Source organism: Tachysurus vachellii, chromosome 8, assembly GCF_030014155.1.
Source record: "Tachysurus vachellii isolate PV-2020 chromosome 8, HZAU_Pvac_v1, whole genome shotgun sequence".
NCBI lineage: Eukaryota > Metazoa > Chordata > Actinopteri > Siluriformes > Bagridae > Tachysurus > Tachysurus vachellii.
This window is the reverse complement of record NC_083467.1, coordinates 13068004-13087397: the sequence shown is the minus strand read 5'-3', so window position 1 is coordinate 13087397 and position 19394 is coordinate 13068004. Positions and strand designations below refer to the sequence as shown.

Genomic DNA, 19394 nt, shown 5'->3' with positions numbered 1-19394 from the left:
AATATTCATATATTGATTATATATCACAACCGTGAAAGTATATTAATATTAGGAAAATTAGGACATAATAACACTTGGTTGAATAGGCATTAAAGGTGTGTTTAGTTGGATGTGGTGGCTCAGTGGTTATGGCATTGGACTACTGATTGGCAGGTCATGAGCTCAAACCCCAGGTAAACCATGCTGCCACTGCTGGGCCCCTGAGCAAGGCCCTTAACCCTCAATTGCTCAGTTGTAAGTCACTCTGGATAAGGGTGTCTGCTAAATGCCGTAAATGTTTATAGCATACAGTAGTCATCATTAGATTCTTTGTGGTGAAGAACCTAATGATGACTATGGATACTACTTTCATTTTAAAACATACACACAAACACACATTTTAGCATGAGGTATTTAATTTTATTGTGTTTGCAAGTATTCCTGCTGTTTAATCGAGAATAATGTTTGCCAATGTGGACTGTATCTGTTTACAGTATCTGATTACGACATATTTCACATGATGGGTGATGTCTCTTTGCAGTGTCCTTAGTGAAAACAAAGCGCTGTCCTTTTCACCTGTACATGACTTTCCTGAAAATGGGATCTAATTAATCAAGATCAGTCTGACATAACTTGACATACTGACAAAAAAACACCTTAAAAATATGACTTCCTTATTGCTTGATAAAGAAAATATTACTAGCTATATTCCACAAAAACAAAGTTGACTTGTCATGTCACTCAGGTTCTGAATATGAAGGCCATTATTTTGGCACTGTAGTAACAATGTCAGAGATATTTATTGTGCTGATCTTTCTCCAATTCACAAATAGGGCAATTAAACCATCATGTTGACTATATCTCTGACCCAGCCTAACATTTGGACATATCCAACTTTGGACAGAAAATTCAGTCAAATTTGATTCCTTTTATTTTTTGCTGATAGAGAACTTAAGCAGTAATATTGCAATTCTTCTCAATATTTTTTGAGTAAAGATAAACCATTGCTACATACTAGCCATTACATGTGAGTCTGATCCATTTGCAAATACTGTCCAAACCTACTAGATGATAACTGTAGCTATAGCTGTAACTCATGATCAAGTGTTTATACAAATAACATTCCCAAAATGACTTTGTTAAAGATGTGCAACAAAAATAAATTACAATTTATATTTGTACTATGTATTCACATTATTTAGACAGATGATACACAGGTTATATAATATAGAGGATTAATGCTTTCCTTTTACCTAGGTATCTAGCTACACACTGCAGAGAGAATGTTTTGGGAAGGTGTGACAAACTTTAGCAATTAAATCTATTATATGATTTTCTTACTACTTGCTTGACAGTAAGATTAAACAAATTTCTTAAATTCATCATACAGCACAAGCACAAAAGCACCTCCCATGCCTCTAAAAACATTAGACAAAGCTCCTTTGAAGAATGCTTTGCCACCCTCATCACGGGCAATCTTCCTCCAGCAGTCTATTGTCCCAGTGTACATAATGTCAGCTGTGGAGAACCAAAAAACAAAGACTTGAGCTTATATAAACACATATTACAAGGAGTAGTGGAGTCACTCAATTTTCTTAATTACATTTACTCTAGTTAGTTTGTTCTTAATATTACTACTGTGTGTGTGTGTGTGTGTGTGTGAGAGAGAGAGAGAGAGAGAGTGTGTAAATGGTATATTTGAGGACCTCCGTACCTGCTTTGCGTCCAGACTGCATCATCATGCGGCGCCTCACGGTGTCAAAAGGATAAGAGACCACACCAGCCACTGCTGTGACGCTCTGTGCAATCATCCAGCTAACCACAATGTGGGTGTTCTTCGGATCAGGAAGCATACCTGTTCATCACCACAAACAAGAAACAACACATGAAAAGCTAAATGTGGCCATTTTGTGCATTACACACAAAGTCCATGTGTCATGCTAATGGTGGAGAGGTTTTACCTTTGGCTGTGTCATAGATTCCAAAGTAAGCTGCCCTGTAGATGATGATGCCTTGCACAGACACATTAAAGCCCTGATACAGGCCTCGCAATCCATCAGACCTGAAGATCTTAGTCAGGCAGTCACCCAGGCCACTGAATTCTCTGGTGGAGGTGGCTTTTCCCACATCAGCTGCTAAACGGGTACGGGCAAAGTCGAGGGGATAGACGAAACAAAGTGATGTGGCTCCTGCTGCGCCACCAGATGCCAGGTTTCCAGCAAAATAACGCCAGAATTGAGTGTGCCTGTCAACACCACCCAAGAAGATCTGTTTATACTTGTCCTTAAAGGCAAAGTTGAGGGCTTGGGTGGGGAAATAACGGATGACATTCGCTAGATTGCCACGCCAGAAGGAGACAAAGCCTTGCTCTTTGGGAATCCTCACAATACAGTCGATAATTCCTTTATACTGTTTGTCAGCGCTGATTTGCTTGCTGGCATGTTGGACCTGCATTGAGAAATTAGTAAGTCAACAAGTCAAGATTTAGTTTTAGGTATGGTCTGAACTCCGGTTTATATATTCATTATATTTTATATTAGCTTCATTTCACCACAGTTGTTTGTTGTGCAAGTTGAGAGAAGGTTCTGTTTTGTCAGTTTAATTAGTGTGTAATACGTGACTGAGTTGTGCATGTGCGAGCAGGTGACCAATCACTGATCATCGTTGTTACATCCATACTGTCACTGTTTCTGTCCTGACGACTCACTACCATTTTATATGAATTCTTTATAAAAATTATGTCTTTTTTGTATCTATATAAATAGATACATAGAAATCATAAACAGAGGCTTCTTTCTGTCAAAAATAATGTTAATTATCTCTACAATGCTAAGAATTTTATTTATTAATGCTATAGAAAATAACTGCAATTATAATCATTTTATTTCTCTTTAGAAATTCTGTTCTATGCCTTGAGTTTTAATAATAATTTTATATTGACAAATACAATACAATTATTATTATAATTATTATTATTATTATTATATAATCATCATAGTTTCAAGTTTTTTAAGGATATAATCTCAGCTGTAGTTGCTAAACAGCATGGACAAATAGGCAAAGCTTATGCTTTAATTTAAAAAAAACCTAACTTATAGAGAAGGCAGAAAGCATGAGGAACCCCTAACAGTGTCAATGCAACACTTCTCTTTCATCTGCTCTGTTTCTTTACACCGCATATCTGAGCCATCGGAGTCGATTCATTTTGCTCGGTTCGGAGTCACCGTCACTAGCTCATAGAAACAAGCCGTGTACTTCATGGTCGGTTCACTATTCAGTATCAATGCGTCTTTTAGGCTTTTATCTACACAATCATATCTCAGGCGTATACTTTGTGTAGTAAATTACATAAAACGTGTCGTGTCACTACAACATGAGTGTATAATAATCTTAGTCAGATTTTAGTCCAACACGGATGTCCAGTGATGATGATGATGATGATGATGATGATGATGATGCTATGTATATGATCTGGGGAACAAAATGTTCTTCTCACCTGCAGAAGCAGTTTCACTCTCTCGATCGGAGCAACGGCTGTTTTAGAAATAGCAGCCGCAACTCCGCCCGCAAGGAAGTCTTTTACAAACGATATCGCAGCATCAGCCATCGCACTTTGTATATTTATACAGACGTTTGGAGAGGAGTTAGTTATCCGCAGAGGGCGTTCTACGCATGCTCCGACAATCCGCGCAGGTGATGAATCACTTATCGCGAGAGGAAGCGCGAGACCGGAACAGAAATATGATCCCCAAACAAATCCTACAAAGATGCCACTTAGCTCCATTTGCTAATATGACATTTAGGTCACTATGAACTCCATCTATCAGACCTGATCAAACTGCATATCTTTTTTTTTTTTTTTTTTTTGTCAGCCATTTTTTCATTTAAGTTTACAGCTAAGCCTGTGTTCCTTTAGCTGGCCACTTTGTTTAATTTTCACCAATAGGTACACAAGCACATTGCATCCCTCTGGCCTGAACCAGCATGTAGACCACACAGACCCATTGCTTCATTCATTCATTCATCATGGACCCTGAAGAAAACAGTGCAACCTGCAAATCAGTAACACAGTGGTTAGTTAATACCATGTCTCTGCTCAAGCAACTTCTGTGGACATGAGATATGGACTGAAGAAGCAAGACCTTTTTAAACAATTGACTTTTATTAAAATATTGGTTTAGATGAAATACATTTTCTTTTCAAAATTGATAAGAATTATTTACAGATGTAAAGGAGATAGCTTGATATATTTCACTGACAATTAATACATTCCTGGACAATCAAAAGTTGACCTATAGGGTTTTGAGCTTTTCAGGCAGCCACAGAGAAACAAACCGGCTAAGTTTAATCATCTTTCACAAAAAGCATGGCATCTAGTAGATTGTCTGTGTATCGGGTATGTACAGGGCTGAACCCATGCTTTCTTATTAGGTTACTGTACTCTGTGGCACTCCTCTGACTGCCTTCAGTCATGCTGAGTGCCTGCAGCAGGGCTCGACTTGGCCTGGTCCTCTCCTCATCCAACAGAATCTCTGAGAGCAACAAGCCACAGCCTGCATCAGAGACACACAAATGGTTCATTCTACTTGGCAAGTACTACAACTTTGGTGTGCTGCAAAACTCTACTGCCAAACAAACACAGTTGGACCCAATGAACTGAGTGTAAACAACTGGAAATGTTGATTTATGGCCAGTCATTTACAACTTTGTGAGATCTTGGGTCATTCTCTACAATCACTGCAGACATAGATTTGGGCAATTTTCTCTAATTCTTTTTGGCAGATCCTCTCAAGCATAATCAGATTGAATTTGGGAGCACCTGTGAACTGCTACCTTCAGATCCATCCACAGATTTTCTATGGGGTTCAAGTCTGGTCTTACATTTAGTGACTGGTCCCAATCCTGAAAGTTGAAACATCACCCTAGTCTGAGGTCATGTGCAATGCATTCATCCTTTCCTCCATTTAGATCAGTCACCCCATTCCTGCCATTGACAAGCACCCCATAGCGTGATGCTGCCAGCAACATGTTTCAGCATAAGAATGGATTTACCAGTTGAACAGTAGTTGGTTTTGTCAGACATATTGCGTGGAGCAACCAAAACAGATACATTTTTAAATTATTAGACCAACAAATTTTAAGTGTATGCATTTTCATTCTACCATAAATAGCTTATTATTGGAGTATTTCAGAAATTGTTGCCCTTCCTGCAGGTTCTAAAATGTCTATGGTGGACTAGAGTGGGGTCTTGGTCACCTCTGTTTATAGCCCTACTCTATCCCCCTACAATCTCATCCCAAAGATCTACAGAGAGTCTTTTAAGCATCATGGCTTATGCTTTAGTTTGAGATTCGCTGCGTTTATTCATGTAATTGATTTTAATTAAATTGATACACAACAGAATGTGCAAAAACATGCCAAAATGAACTCTATGTCCATGTATACTGAGTACTATTGATACTTATACTTAATAAGACAGCATTTTAAACATCATGGTCAGGTCTGCAGATAGAATGTTCTTACCCGGAGTGCATGTCTTGGACAATTTACTCAACAGCCCATGTACTTTATCATCTGACCAATCATGGAGAATTCGTGCAAGGATATAGAGGTCTGCTTTTGGTATGTCATCTTTGAAGAAATCACCTAATTGCACAAAAAGGTACAATTAAAGTATTTTAATATCAGGAACATAATATAATTTTGGTACTACTTCAAATAAGTCAACAATAAGAGGCAAAGTCTGGCCTGAATCTGAACCTGAGATGTCAGAAAGAATATGGGGAAATATTACTAAAGGTATATACAGGATGTAAAAGAAATTGGAGGCAGGTATAAAGCCTATATAAGACCATATTATTGGGCCATTTCTGCTACAAAGTGTTAAATATAACATTAAATGTATAACCGGTGTAAAATATTTGTATAAATGTTTGCACTGACCTGCAACAAATGAAACTCTGCTGTCCTGCTCTAAAGGCTGGAAGTGACTTCTCATTTCAATAACTGCTGGCAAGTCAAATACAATTACAGAGAGATCAGGATGGGCTTTAGTGAACTCATATGCCATGGCACCAGTACAGCCTGTGAAAAGAAAATACAGAAATACAATGACAACCCAGACCAAATCCTTAGTGTGACCTTAATATCTGAATGGCAGGAATGCAACAGCACATTTAATAACTATATATATTAACTATAACTATATTTAACTGTAAAATATATATATAATATATATGCAACACAGTAACCTCCAACATCGCAGGCTGTCCTAAAGCGTGACAAATCGAATGCTGTGGCCACATCTCTTCCAGACACTTTAGCGATGCTGTGCATGGCATTCATAAAGCGCATCACCATATCATCTTTTTTGAAGTAGATATCCTTTTAAGAAAAATGGAAATACAAAATTTTGTATTTTATACTAATGTACTCTAGTACTTACTATATTCTTTTATTATTATTATTATTGTGCACTGTATAATCAACCATAAAATCATCTACCTGAAACACATTTTCAGGCTTCTTCCCAAAAGCCCTCTCATGCTGATTTGTGCCTTCCCTGACCGCACTCTCAAGGTGGTTGAAGAGTGGCCAGATCATGTCGTTGCAGTGCAGGATGTACGCATGCAGAGACAGGGGGCTGTCTGATACCAGGAACTGTCTGGCCTGCTCTGTATTCCTATACACTAAAATAGATAATGTACACAATATAAGAAGCACAAACAGCATTTGTTGGTGCAACATGAAATACAGCACCTGTATGTAGCTTAACCAGTAATTACATGGCGATGCTAGCTCTAAACCTTACCCTAACACTAGCTGATAAGCTTATACATATGCCAGGAGCACAAAAATATTTTAACTTTGTTATTAACCTCTTTTTCTCCCCAGGACTCACCAAGCTTATCTTCACATTTGAGCTTATGTAGTAGTCCTATAGATACAGCAGCATCCAGTAACTTTTCAGTGCCCAACACTGAGGCATTAATTTGAATAGCTACTTCATCCACCGTAAGGCCAGAGTCACTCATAACGTCAAACACACCCAGTTTGGATGCTGTAAACAAAGTCTGCAAAGCAAAGAGCACATCGGGATTAAGAATTAGAACCAAAGGTACTGTTTCACAGAAATAAATCCCGAAAATGCAGAAATTTCAGCCAAAGGTGCAACTTGAAAAGGAAAGGAGAAGGGGTGGCAACCTGCTTGAAGTGTCAGTCTTATTTTGTTGAAAGGGTTTTTTGTAGTTTTCTAAAGTCTTAATTCTTAAAGTCTAAAACAAAATTATATTTTGCACAAAGAACAAAGAAACTGCCAATTTAAGCAGGTTGTCATCTGTTAAATTATACAAATAAATACAATTTTGAATACATTACAGAATTTTAAAGCATCATGTTCTTGATTGTCTAAATTAAAACGAAAATGAAATGTACATTCTATATAGGCAAGGCAATAAATGGGTAAATTCAGAAAAGAAGTTTTTTCCATTTAATTTGAATGAATAATATACAGATTTATTAGTCACTACTGGAATCGACTTTCAGACATGCTAACATTGGTATAATATAATGTCATTATACCTTTGGCCACTTATTTGATAATCAACATCAATACACTGCAAACCTTTGATGCTTTAAATCCATCCAGTAGTTCTACTAAGCTGTGAGGGAAGCCTTCATTGTTGCTCTTGGTAGCCTCAGGTTCCACAACATTGTGCACTGAGTCAGAGTTCGTGAAACTGCTGATGTCCGGTTGTACAGCTTCTTTAGACAGACGGCTGACAGAAGTGCATGGTCCATCAGACTCTGGTGACTTCTTGCACTTTATCTTATAAGCAGGGCTCTCAGGTGAACCGTTGTAAATCTTTCCCAGCTCTTTGCAGAAATGATTTAGTGGGAAGCCCACCACATTAAGAAAATCTCCTTGCACATATTCCACAAGCATTCCACCCAAAGCCTGGATTCCATAACCACCAGCTTTGTCCCTGTCAATGACACAGCACAGAAATGCAGAATTGTTTTTACAATAGATAGACAAAAAGTCTTGACCAGAAAGCACAGTCTTTACAATTCAACTAAACTTACGATTGTAGTTTAGCATAATGTCTTGGCAGCAAAATATTAAATCAGTGTAAATCATTATATTAACTTACAACACAGGCAGTAAGTGAAAGCTGGGCAAGTGTAAGCATTTTAGCAAATTTGACACAAGCAAATTATGATGGCTAGATGACTGGGTCTGAGCTTTTCTAAAACAGCAGGTCTTGTGGTGTGTTCCTACAATGCAGTGGTTAGTACCCACCAAAAGTGGTCCAATGAAGGACAACTAGTATACCAGAGAATGATGGGCAGTTATGGCTTAAGTATGTGCACGGGGAGTGAACGTTAGACTGTCTGGTCTGATCCAACAGAGCTACTTTAGCACAAACTGCTGTGCAAGTTAATGCTGGTTTAGAGCGTAAGGTGTCAGAGCGCACAAGGCATCACAGCTTGTACTGTATAAGCCTATGTAGGCCTATGCAGACCATGCTGACCACTGTTCACTGGTAAAAGTGTATATAATGGGCATGTGAGCATCAGAACTGAACCATGGAGCAATGGAAGAAGATAGCTGGGCTTATGAATCATGTTTTCTTTTACATCATTTGGGTGGATGGGTTTATGTGTGGCACATGCCTGAGGAAAACATGGCTTCCGGATGCATTATGGGAAGGAAGGGAGCCGGCAGAGGCAGTGTTGTGCACTGGGCAATACACCTTCATCATTGCAACAGAATTCTATAATGGCAGTGGCCTGTGTTGACTTGACCTCCAACTTCCCCAGCTCTCAAACAGGCAAAAAAGTCCAGATCATAGAGGTCCCAAATTACAACTTACAGTATAAGACTTAAATGTCTGCTGCTAATGTATTAAGAGTCGGATATCACAGCACACCTTTTTAGAGATCTTGATGTGTCAGAGCCATTTTGGTGGCACACAGAGGAGCTGCATTATTTACACAGGGGGTTTTATTATGGCTGTTTAATGCAAGATAGAACTGTACTAGAGGACAAAGGTTCAAAGTTTGTTTATCCTGTTATTACCAAACTAAATAAAAATTTAATCAATCAACAGCAAGTATTTCAGTCTAAAAATTAACTTACATGGGCTCTCCACTGTTAATGTATTCCCAAAGCATCTCCTCTGACAGCTCTGCAAACTTCACCTTTGTCTCTTCATAAAAGTCCACCACTTTGTACTCTGTTTCTCCACCTGGAAAAATAGAGATTGTCAAATAACCCTTGTCAAATACCATCTACTGTAGGTAAACATTCAGATAACACACAGCATACCCTCTCTTTCATGACAGAGGACTATGACCACTCCTGTGTATACACTGTGTTCTTTTCCACTCAATCTGCAATGAATGCATGGAATATAAAGAACAGCTGTTAATAAAGACCTACAATAAAACAGATATTACACATTCATAATATATTTTTACATAAGCTTGAATATTTTAGGACAAAACCACCTAGACAGCATACAGTAGGCATCTTGCTTATCTACAGGCTTCTCCAGAATTAAACCATCCACTGTCTGGAAACAGGAAAAAAAATAAACTGACATTTCTACAATGATTCATCATAATTTAAAAGACCACATCCATACTTACCACAACAGTGTCTGCTCCAATCACTATATCTGGGTTTTTAAGATGTTTCTATGCACAAGACACACACACAATAAACATTAACATCAAAATAACTGGAATCCGTAACCTGAAACTAAAAACTGAGGTCTATATTTGGAAACATAAAAAGCTCACAAGTGGCATTCTCTGAGCCACTTCCAGGGCCTTTTGCTTTGCTGTTTCGACTGCGTATTCATAGGGCGTTTTAAACAAGGCCTTGTCCAAAGTCTCTTTAAACCAAGAGGGCACCACTTCAAACCGCAAACCCTGCATAGAGAAAGAATTTCTAACTATATATGAACATTATTAAATTATTTACAGGGATACAGTTTTACACTTACCGTGTTGGTCAAAATCTCTCGTCTCCTCGGAGACGCACTGGCCAGAACTACAAGTTTTCCATGCAGCTTGGACATTACTGGGTGCAACACCATTTTGTCTTCAGAGGTCTAACATGAGAACCAGGACAGTCACTGAGAGACCTGAGCAATTAATTCTCAGACAATTCCTATTACTCTGGTTCATGAATCGTATAAAGACAGATCCAGTGCTCAAATTATAGGTTAATGAGCAGTTATAGAACATCTGATAGAATATATACAGCATATTGATTAGTAGAAGGTAAATAAAATTGACTCTGTTTACTTTAGTTATGGGATTAAGGGTGCTGTTTAAGTTCCGCAGATCTTTCTAAGCTTTTTTTTTTTTTTTTTTAACATGCAGGTATCTGCGATCGATGTTCAGGTGTGCAGAGTCATCTAATTGACTCACCAATCATTTAAATGAACTGAATCCTACTGACACAATCTATCTACAACATAACACTTTAATACATTTAGGATTTATAACGCATTCCAGTGACAAATTGACGACTCTACCACATGCAAAGTACTATAACTTGTTTAGAAATCGTCGTGTTCAAACCGTATTGAAAAGCAAGAAGCAGTTTTTCATAGTTTCCTTATTTACCTGCACCACTGCACCTATTCGCGTCCACCACGAGCTCAACCGGAACAATGGGGGCATATCCGACGCATGCGCATTAACAGCATGGTGCTAAATTTGTCATCCACCACAAGGGGGTGACAAAAGACATCCGTTTCAGCTAGCATACAGGGTAGAGCTTGTGGTCATGGAGTACCCACTGTCCTGCACATTTTAGTGCTTTCTTATCTCCCAGCTCACCTGATTGAACTGGCCAACTATATAATGGTTCTTAATTGAAGTGGGAGTTTTAGGACTGGGAAACACTAACATGTGTAGGACTGGGTCAGCGATTAGTCCTGGGCCATGTCTGAGTAGAAACCATATCAAAACATGGAGATCAGAGAACCAATGGTTTCAAATGAAGTTAATAAATGAGAGGTAACGCCATAAAAGTGCTGTTGTAGTCACAGATGCTGTTGTGGTCATGGTTGCTATGGGAATAAGGGATAAAACGTAGACCTAGCTAACAAGTTCTAGCAATCTTTAGATGATTTGGACCTCTTTGTAACTTCGCACAAATCCTCGATGTGCATGTACGAGGAACATTACCTGAACCACCCCATACAAATATACTGATACTGTTATTTTTACAGCCCTAATTAGTTTCCATATAATGCTCGATGCTATGAATCAAAAGAAAAAAAAACTATCATAATATTTTACAACACTGGTATTAAACGTTTGAGAGAATATATATTTGAATAAAGGGTCTAGACTAAATGGTTTGATGGAAACAGAATGATCTCTGTGACTTTAACCGTGTCTCGGTTGTTGATGGCGTGCGTTTGTCTTGCATCATTAAGTTTTTGTGCACCATTCTGTTAAGACTGTTGTGTGTGTAATCCCCAGGAGATCAACCGCTTCTGAAAAACTCAACCAGTCTGTCTGACTTCAAAGAACATGTCACAGTTAAAGTCAGAGCGATTACACTGAACAGACACTGAACCAAATGTATCAGCCTAAACAGCATATTGGATAGTGGCTTCAAATAGAGTTTTACTATGTTATGCTGTAATCTCACATATGCAAATAGCAGGAAGCATTTTACCCAGACAAGTTATTCAAATAAGATGAACATCATACTATGCATCATGTTTTTATTAATTTTATAAACATTACTGCTGCTGAAATGTTCATGTTTTTTATATTATATACCAACGCCAACCTTCGAGTGTTCAACCTACCAGCTGGAGATTTTCACACTCCTGTATGGGTGTGACCCTACTTTGTGGTTTGCACAGGAAGCATTGCATATCAGTGTACCATTTTTACTGTTAGTTTGAGCAATACTTAGAATGGAGCTGATGATTGTGAGCACATGACATTACTCTGACATAACTGAAGAAGAAACAATGTACATAATCCTAAAGGCAAATGGGGTTTTCTTGTATGTATAATTACAGTTGGTAGACTAATCTGATTAAATTTTTAAAATATTACAGGAAACAAAATGCTTTATTTCAATGAACAACATTTAATCTTACAGAAACATCTTTTATGATACTATGATGATGGGATAAAAAGTAAACAATATGCAATGTTATCCAAAAACACATTTGTTGACATAAAATACTGAAGCGAATAGACAAATTTAGCTAAGATGCTTTAGTACAAGCTACAATTTAAATCTCAGCAGTCCTTAAAAGTGCATGTCAATCAAATAATATTAATGGAATTGACATACTTAAAATGTAAGGATAATACTGGCAAATAAATGTAATATAATTAGTTCCATAACTTATATGAAAAACTTGAAAAATATGCAAATGCTACAAAAAGACATAAAACACACTGTTTAAATATTTACTGTAAAAGCATTGTAAAAAAAATAATAAATCCACCAACAATGAGGAAGGATGGCTCACTCTACAAATGTGGAATTTCATTAGAAATATCACATGAGTATGCTTGCTTCCTCTTCATACTTAAAGAAAGTGAATACTGAACAAAAACACAAGAAGTTAAACCACTTTCATATACAAACATATACAAACTATGAGTTCGAATTGACCCGACTAATAGATGGTTTATCATCTGCTTTACCAATAGAACCAGTACGAGCTGAATGGAAACTTTCTCTGCGGCATTCACTCATTTCACTCATATCCACCATGCTGAGGTTTTGCAGCTTCAACATCTGTCTCATCTTTCGACGGAAATCCTTCGAGGCTAGATAATAGATGAATGGATCCAGGCAGCTGTTGATGCAGCTAAGTGACAGGGACAGCTTATAGTACATGTAGAGAGATTTTTTATAGTACAGCTTTGTGATTGTGTGGGCTAAGAGTAGTATGTTGTTGGGTGCAAAACAGACAATAAACACAAACATGACAATAAAAGCAAGGCGAACAGCACGCTCTTTCTGGTTGCTATTGGAATTTTTGATAAGAACACAGATGATCCTTATATAGCTGTACACCGTTATGATGAAGGGACAGAGGAACAGAACAAAAAACATGGCAAACAGGAAGGCTGTCCAGTGTGCAAGTGATGGGAGCATGTCCTTCTTTAGGATGTCAAAGCAGGTGGTGATGTTGAGCTCAGGCACGTAGAATGTCAAATCCGTCTTCTCCAGTGGGCTGAGAACTGCTAGGACTATGGCCCACATAAAGATGCATGCAATAATTGCATACCTTGTCTTCACATTTGCCCGTTTGAAGCGCATCGGCTTCACAATACCCATGTAGCGTTCAACGCTTATAGCAGTCATTGTCAAAATAGAACAATACATGTTAACAAAGAAGGTGACTGTTAGTACGTTGCACATGCTTGAGCCCAGAGTCCAGTTGTAGCCTTGCAATTGGTACATGATTTGGAAAGGGAGTGCTAAGCCCATTGCCAGGTCAGTAATGGTGAGATTGATCATAAAGATGATAGAAGGGGTCTTTGGGTAGGTGCGGAACAACAGCAGCCACATGGAAAGGCCATTCCCACAGACGTTCACCAGGGTCACAATGACATAGATGGCTGACATAATGTCACTAACCCATTTGGTTTGAAGTATAGACAGGGTGTTATTATCTATCTTGCCACTTTGATTCATGTTTGATGTTTAGTTTTACCCCTGCACAGAGAGACAAAAGAGTGATGTGACTTTTTACCTCATTACAACCTACATGAGAACATCTTCCATATAGTCTCAGAAAATATATGTTTATGCTGCCAGGCATTGCCAATATATAACTAATGTAGTTCATCAGCTAGCTAAATAAGACACATCTCATGTCTGCATTTGTTTTATTGTATGAAGCCTTATACTGTAATGTGTAATCTTTTATCACAAAAAAAAAATCAGTGTTATACAGCTTCCTTCATGCACAGAGTTCACACTTACAGCAGCTGCAGCAAGTAGCAGTGCTGAGAAGTATAAATACAGGATGTAGTGCTGAAGTGCTTGGTTGAAATTCTCACGATATGAGGTTATGCTTAATTTCACAAAGCAACTTGCTCATGCATGCAGATAATGTGGAAAAAGGTATCTGGGTGCTTATCTGTCAGTCTGGGCATATTTATGATTATTATCTGATTATTATATTACTCATGTTTTTTATAGAATGAGAAATGTTCTTGAATTTCTTTCTGCACTGATTTATTGTTTTTTGCACTGATTTGTTTTTCACAGTATTGTCTGAGGTTTCATGTTTGTTGGTTGTCAAACTGCTGTATATGACTGGTGTATATTCTCTAGCATCTTACTGTGATATATGATATAATTATCATTTAATTATTTCAAATATTCATTTGACTTGGATGATTTAATTGATTGTTAGTTATTTCCAAATACAGACAAGAGATGATATGGGTTTCTATGGAGGTATGAGTCTACATACAATCCATACACTGTGACATAGAGTGGAGTCCAAACGTCTGAGACCACAGTGAAAAATCTGTGTCGTCTTGAAACAAACAGAAAGTTTTAGAATTTAGAAAATTCCAAAACAAACAAACAAACAAACAAAAAAGGAAAACAAAATCACTATTCAATATTCAAAATATTTCTAGGTCACTATTTAAATGTAAGTATATTTGTGACACTGAGCATGTTAATTCCTTTTTATAAAAGGTAAGATTATCCATGAGTCTCATCTCTTCCATTGGAGCATATGCTCGGACGACACTGCAGGATTTGATCCAACATACTTCATAAAGTTTACACAAACTTGTACAGTCCTCGCCAGCTCAAATCATCTAAACAAAAGCATTTTCAATAGTGTTCTGAGATCTTTGTACCCCATTGTATATATTTTGTTAAGTATTTGCACAGTTAAAAAAATGATAAGTAAAATGTATATATTATTAAAAAAATATAATTTAGATATAATATATAAATTCATATATATTTTTATATATTTTATATTATTTTTATATTTTTATGCTTACAGAAAACTTAAAAAAATGCTTCTTTATTAGATTTAAAATGATTATGTGATGATGAATGATGAAGTTCAATAAGAAGGTTTCAAGTTATACTACATATAAGAATACACTTCTTTTACTAAGAAGTCTGCCTGCTTTTTTTTTATATTTAATATTACCATAATAGTATTTAGACTTGCTTTTTGTGTTTACAGTGGTTCTGAGGGAAGACCAAAATGACTGTGTTTTGGTTAAAAAGATAAAGGCCTCCGCATCTCCGAGATCACATTTCTTTCAATTATGAAAGGAGAACCACAAAACAAAAAGAAGCTAGTTGCATGCAGTTGTTATGGTTTACAAAGCATGCTATCATCTCCAGCACAATTCGCATATCAAGCCCCCTTTTACTCACTCTATGCCTCAGTATAACAAGTTATCAAAAACAATCCAACCAAAAAATATCACAAAAGACATTACACACTTGACGCCATAGCAAATTCTCTTAAAGTTTTTTCATTAATCCTTGTCAAATAAAACATTTAAACTTTGCAAGGTGTCCATGTTTGTGGCTAAAAGTGGTAACCTGTGCACTTACCCAACTAAGCACATGTAGATTTCCACGTGTGTTATAAGCCGTTAGTGTGCTAAATGACTGTTACATTCAGGAAACAACTTGTTCTAAGATCTGTGTCTGTTAGAGTAGAGGGGAAGTGCGTCAATTCAGACTTCTCACATTCAAACTACAGACAAAAATTTCTGCATGAAATGAAAGAAGAACACTGTTCACTGCTCACCAGTACAGTAAAGCCCAAGCAGTTAATTTTACTGGAAGTTGAAATTTTATAATCCGTGCATCATATGGAGCAACGTAGATGGCACAGCCGAAGAAGAATCTTTTATTTCATTTTTGTATTTTAACAGGAAGACCTCAAGAAAATTAAATTCACTTTCATTTTATTGCAGCACTTGATGACAAATTATGATAGTTATGATGCTGATGTAAAGATTCTTTTAAAAATGTATAAAGGGTGAGTGAGGATGTGGGAAAGGAAGACATGCCACATGCACACACCATCAACACTTGGCTTTGAGACGTCATCTGCTCATCTTTTACTTCTACTTCTATCTCATTTCCTTTTCAAGTTTGACTTTGTAAAACTTGTTTCCTCATTGCATGTGTATTTTACAATGTGCTAGGAAATAGAGAAAAAAATGCATTTTTTACATGTACAGCATAAATTACTGCATGTGATTTATCTAATGTTAGTATTAAATCTTCAGTAGTGTGTTTGGTTTGTCTCCATGTCCTTGACCCACTGTATAACCATTGACTAGAAACTTTCATAGTGGCTGGATGTTTATTCTCACTGTAGAGGAACTTCCTTTGAAGTCTAGTCAGTGGGTCATGTCAGTTAGCACCAATCTGTCTATATATTTATCAGAAATGTTTGTTAGTTCAGTATGCACCAGCGGGTTTTGAAAATATTCCTGTGTCTCTAGCCCTGAAAGAATGTTATCAATAACGCTATTGATTGGAATTGAGTTAGATTGTTATTGAGGCAAGGTGGCTTAGTGGTTAGCACGTTTGCTTCACACCTCCAGGGTTGGGGGTTCGATTCCCAATAGCTGTTACATTTCTTTCTTGCAAACATCTTGAACATAATGAAACATCAAGACAATGTCTGTGATGAGCCTATAGTTCAACTCAATTAAATTCAAGTTTATTTGTATAGCGCTTTTTACAATTGACATTGTCTCAAAGCAGCTTTACAGAACATAAACATAGAACAAAAGGTTCATATAAAGAATAATATAAAGATTAATAGAATACAAAATTCAAGATTAATATTAGATAGATTTAGTTCACAAGGTGTATGTATTTATCCCCAATGAGCAAGTCTGAAGTGACACAGGCAGCAGTGGCAAGGAAAAACTCCCTAAGATGGTAAAGGACGAATATGCAAATAAACCTAACAAATTACTGGCCCACCAAATAAAAAAAACACAAAGTGAAAGAACAATTAAGTCAATGAAGTCCCCGGATGGCTCAACCACATACAATGCTACTTCGATTAACGATTTATTCAGGGATTTCTACAAAACGTTGTATAAATCGCAAGTCACGGCTAAGCAATTTGATATTACCAGATTTCTAGACGGAATCCCTCTTATGACTATTTCCGAAGATGATAGAGTATTTTTGGATTCACCCCTGTCACCGGAAGAAATCTTCAGTGCAATTCAATCTATGCCCGCCAACAAATCTCCAGGTCCTGACGGATTCCCCTGTGAGTTTTACAAAAAGTTTTGGCCTGAACTCTCTCCTATCTTAATGCCCGCTCTTCAAGATTTACTAGACCATGGAGTGACCCCCGAGTCGTGGAAAACGGCGTCAATTTGTTTAATTCCGAAAAAAGGAAAAGACCTTCAAGAATGCGCCTCTTACAGGCCAATAAGTCTCCTGAATACCGATTATAAAATACTTGCTAAGGTCCTTGCTCGCAGGCTCGAAACAGTATTGCCATATATCATTAAGCCGGACCAGACAGGATTCATAAAATCACGTTTTGGCACAGATAATATTCGCCGACTCTTGAACATCATGGATTCAATACAAGCACGTAAACTCCCTGCCCTTATTATTATCTCCCTGAATGCGGAAAAAGCCTTCGATAGAGTCGAATGGGTATTTCTTTTTGCCACTCTCAAGAAATTTAATTTTGGTCCTAAATTCACCGATTTGATACTAATCCACGAGCTACAGTCACTACGAATGGTTTGATCTCAAAACCCTTTGTCATAGAAAGAGGTACGAGGCAGGGGTGTCCTCTTTCACCCCTGCTTTTCGCCCTCGTAATCGAACCACTGGCTGAATCTATAAGGCAGTGCCAACATCTTTCTGGTATAACGGTGGGAGATGAGGAACATCGGATTTCTTTATATGCAGATGACGTACTGCTGTATATTTCTGAGCCAGAGAAGTCCGTTCCAGCAATATTAAAGTGTATTTCAGAATATAGTAGCTTATCTGGATATAAAATTAATTTGTCAAAATCCATGGCGCTTTCCCTTAAAATTTCTGCTCCAAATGATCTTTCATCCCTCTCACACTTCAAAATAACTACTGTTGGTTTTAAATATCTTGGCATATTCATCACACCACTATTTACAGATTTATTTAGAACGAATTATGCCCCCCTTCTGGATTCCATTAAAAAAGACCTTAACACCTGGCGGACACTCCCCATTTCTTTTCTGGGCAGGATTAACGTGATCAGAATGAATATTCTACCTAAGTTTCTATATTTGTTCCAATCCCTACCATGTCATTTACCAAATGTTTTCTTTAAAGACATCAATAAGCACTTTTCTAAATTCATCTGGAACCACAAGATGCCTCGAATTAGTTTTAACAAATTAATGAAACCAAAGGATAAGGGAGGAGTCGCCTTACCGAACTTTCGTCTGTACTACTGGTCAGCACAGGTGAAGCATATGGTTAGTTGGTACAATGAAAGGACCGACTCTAGATGGCTTAATCTGGAAGCAAGGGCTTGTGCTCCTCTCCCAATAAAATTTCTGCCTTTTATTGCAAATACCAAAAAGCTTAAATGTACCTCAACAAGTTTCACCATTTCGAACACCCTTCAGACATGGAGAGACATTAAACTGTATCTTAAGATTCCAGCTGAACTCACACTTTTCTCACCTATTGCTTTTAATCCTGACTTTCCTATATCTCTGCAAAATATCGGCCTTTCAGTCTGGTCTAACTTAGGGATCTCGCAAATTATCTTGTTTCTTCTCAGGCGAGGCATTAAAATCCTTCCAAGAAATATCGCACCAATATAGTATACCACAGTCTCATTTTTTCAAATACCTTCAGCTGCGTCATTTCATAAAACCTCTGTCTGACAATGGTAAGCTGAGACGTGATCTTACTGACATAGAACAGGTTATAATAAAAAACAATCTCTCTAAGGGGTTAATATCTAAAATATACAATGCTTTGGTTGATACGTGTACTTCCTCCTTAGAGAGCTTGAAAAAAGTGTGGGAAAAAGACCTGGGCCACGGAATTGCCGATATGGACTGGTCCACCATATGTAACAATTTGTTCCCTAAATGTACATCTTTGGGGATTCACGAACTCAACTACAGATTTTTTAACAGAGTTTACCTTACACCTTCTCGTCTAAGAAAGATTTACAAAGACTCCTCCGATCTCTGTTTTAATTGCAAGAAACACAAAGGTACATTCCTTCACTGCTTCTGGTATTGTGACAAAATCTTTTCTTTTTGGACTAAAGTACATCATTTTTTACAAAGGCTCCTTAAGTTGAAATTTTGTTTCTCACTGGAATTGTATCTGCTGTATAGTGGAATTGAGACTGTGTTTG

General features: G+C 37.4%; 3 protein-coding genes across 4 annotated transcripts; all 3 read right to left on the bottom strand.

Annotated features, from left to right (window-relative positions):
- Positions 1 to 377: 377 nt before the first annotated feature.
- On the bottom strand, positions 378 to 3677 carry slc25a6 (solute carrier family 25 member 6). Its single transcript, XM_060876322.1, has 4 exons — positions 3476 to 3677; positions 1941 to 2427; positions 1694 to 1834; positions 378 to 1497 (listed from the first exon to the last, which is right to left on the bottom strand). The coding sequence occupies exons 1-4, from the start codon at positions 3584 to 3586 to the stop codon at positions 1340 to 1342; spliced, it is 897 nt and encodes a 298-aa protein (XP_060732305.1). The 5' UTR covers positions 3587 to 3677; the 3' UTR covers positions 378 to 1339.
- Positions 3678 to 4122: 445 nt separating this feature from the next.
- asmtl (acetylserotonin O-methyltransferase-like) lies at positions 4123 to 10720 on the bottom strand. Its single transcript, XM_060876321.1, has 14 exons — positions 10621 to 10720; positions 9993 to 10100; positions 9787 to 9918; positions 9634 to 9681; positions 9493 to 9557; positions 9311 to 9375; positions 9122 to 9230; positions 7604 to 7964; positions 6881 to 7052; positions 6484 to 6668; positions 6231 to 6363; positions 5923 to 6063; positions 5503 to 5625; positions 4123 to 4532 (listed from the first exon to the last, which is right to left on the bottom strand). The coding sequence occupies exons 1-14, from the start codon at positions 10675 to 10677 to the stop codon at positions 4324 to 4326; spliced, it is 1908 nt and encodes a 635-aa protein (XP_060732304.1). The 5' UTR covers positions 10678 to 10720; the 3' UTR covers positions 4123 to 4323.
- Positions 10721 to 12206: 1486 nt separating this feature from the next.
- On the bottom strand, positions 12207 to 15720 carry p2ry8 (P2Y receptor family member 8). Of its 2 annotated transcripts, none has more exons than XM_060876320.1 (2): positions 14469 to 14532; positions 12207 to 13702 (listed from the first exon to the last, which is right to left on the bottom strand). In XM_060876320.1, exon 2 carries the CDS (start codon positions 13679 to 13681, stop codon positions 12632 to 12634), a length of 1050 nt encoding a protein of 349 aa, XP_060732303.1. In that variant the 5' UTR covers positions 13682 to 13702; positions 14469 to 14532; the 3' UTR covers positions 12207 to 12631. The 2 variants fall into 2 exon arrangements, with proteins under 2 accessions (XP_060732303.1, XP_060732302.1); XM_060876319.1 differs by lacking the exon at positions 14469 to 14532 and adding an exon at positions 15590 to 15720 and having other exon boundaries at positions 12209 to 13702.
- Between the last annotated feature and the right edge of the window lie 3674 nt (positions 15721 to 19394).

Coding starts and splice junctions, on each gene's coding strand:
- slc25a6 (XM_060876322.1), bottom strand. CDS start 3,586: ATGGCTGATGCTGCGATATCGTTTGTAAAAGACTTCCTTGCGGGCGGA. Junction 2,428..3,475: donor GAGTGAAACTGCTTCTGCAG/GTGAGAAGAACA, acceptor TTCTCAATGCAG/GTCCAACATGCCAGCAAGCA. Junction 1,835..1,940: donor AATCTATGACACAGCCAAAG/GTAAAACCTCTC, acceptor GGTGATGAACAG/GTATGCTTCCTGATCCGAAG.
- asmtl (XM_060876321.1), bottom strand. CDS start 10,677: ATGCCCCCATTGTTCCGGTTGAGCTCGTGGTGGACGCGAATAGGTGCA. Junction 10,101..10,620: donor GAATAGGTGCAGTGGTGCAG/GTAAATAAGGAA, acceptor TTCTCATGTTAG/ACCTCTGAAGACAAAATGGT. Junction 6,064..6,230: donor GACAGCCTGCGATGTTGGAG/GTTACTGTGTTG, acceptor TTCTTTTCACAG/GCTGTACTGGTGCCATGGCA.
- p2ry8 (XM_060876319.1), bottom strand. CDS start 13,681: ATGAATCAAAGTGGCAAGATAGATAATAACACCCTGTCTATACTTCAA.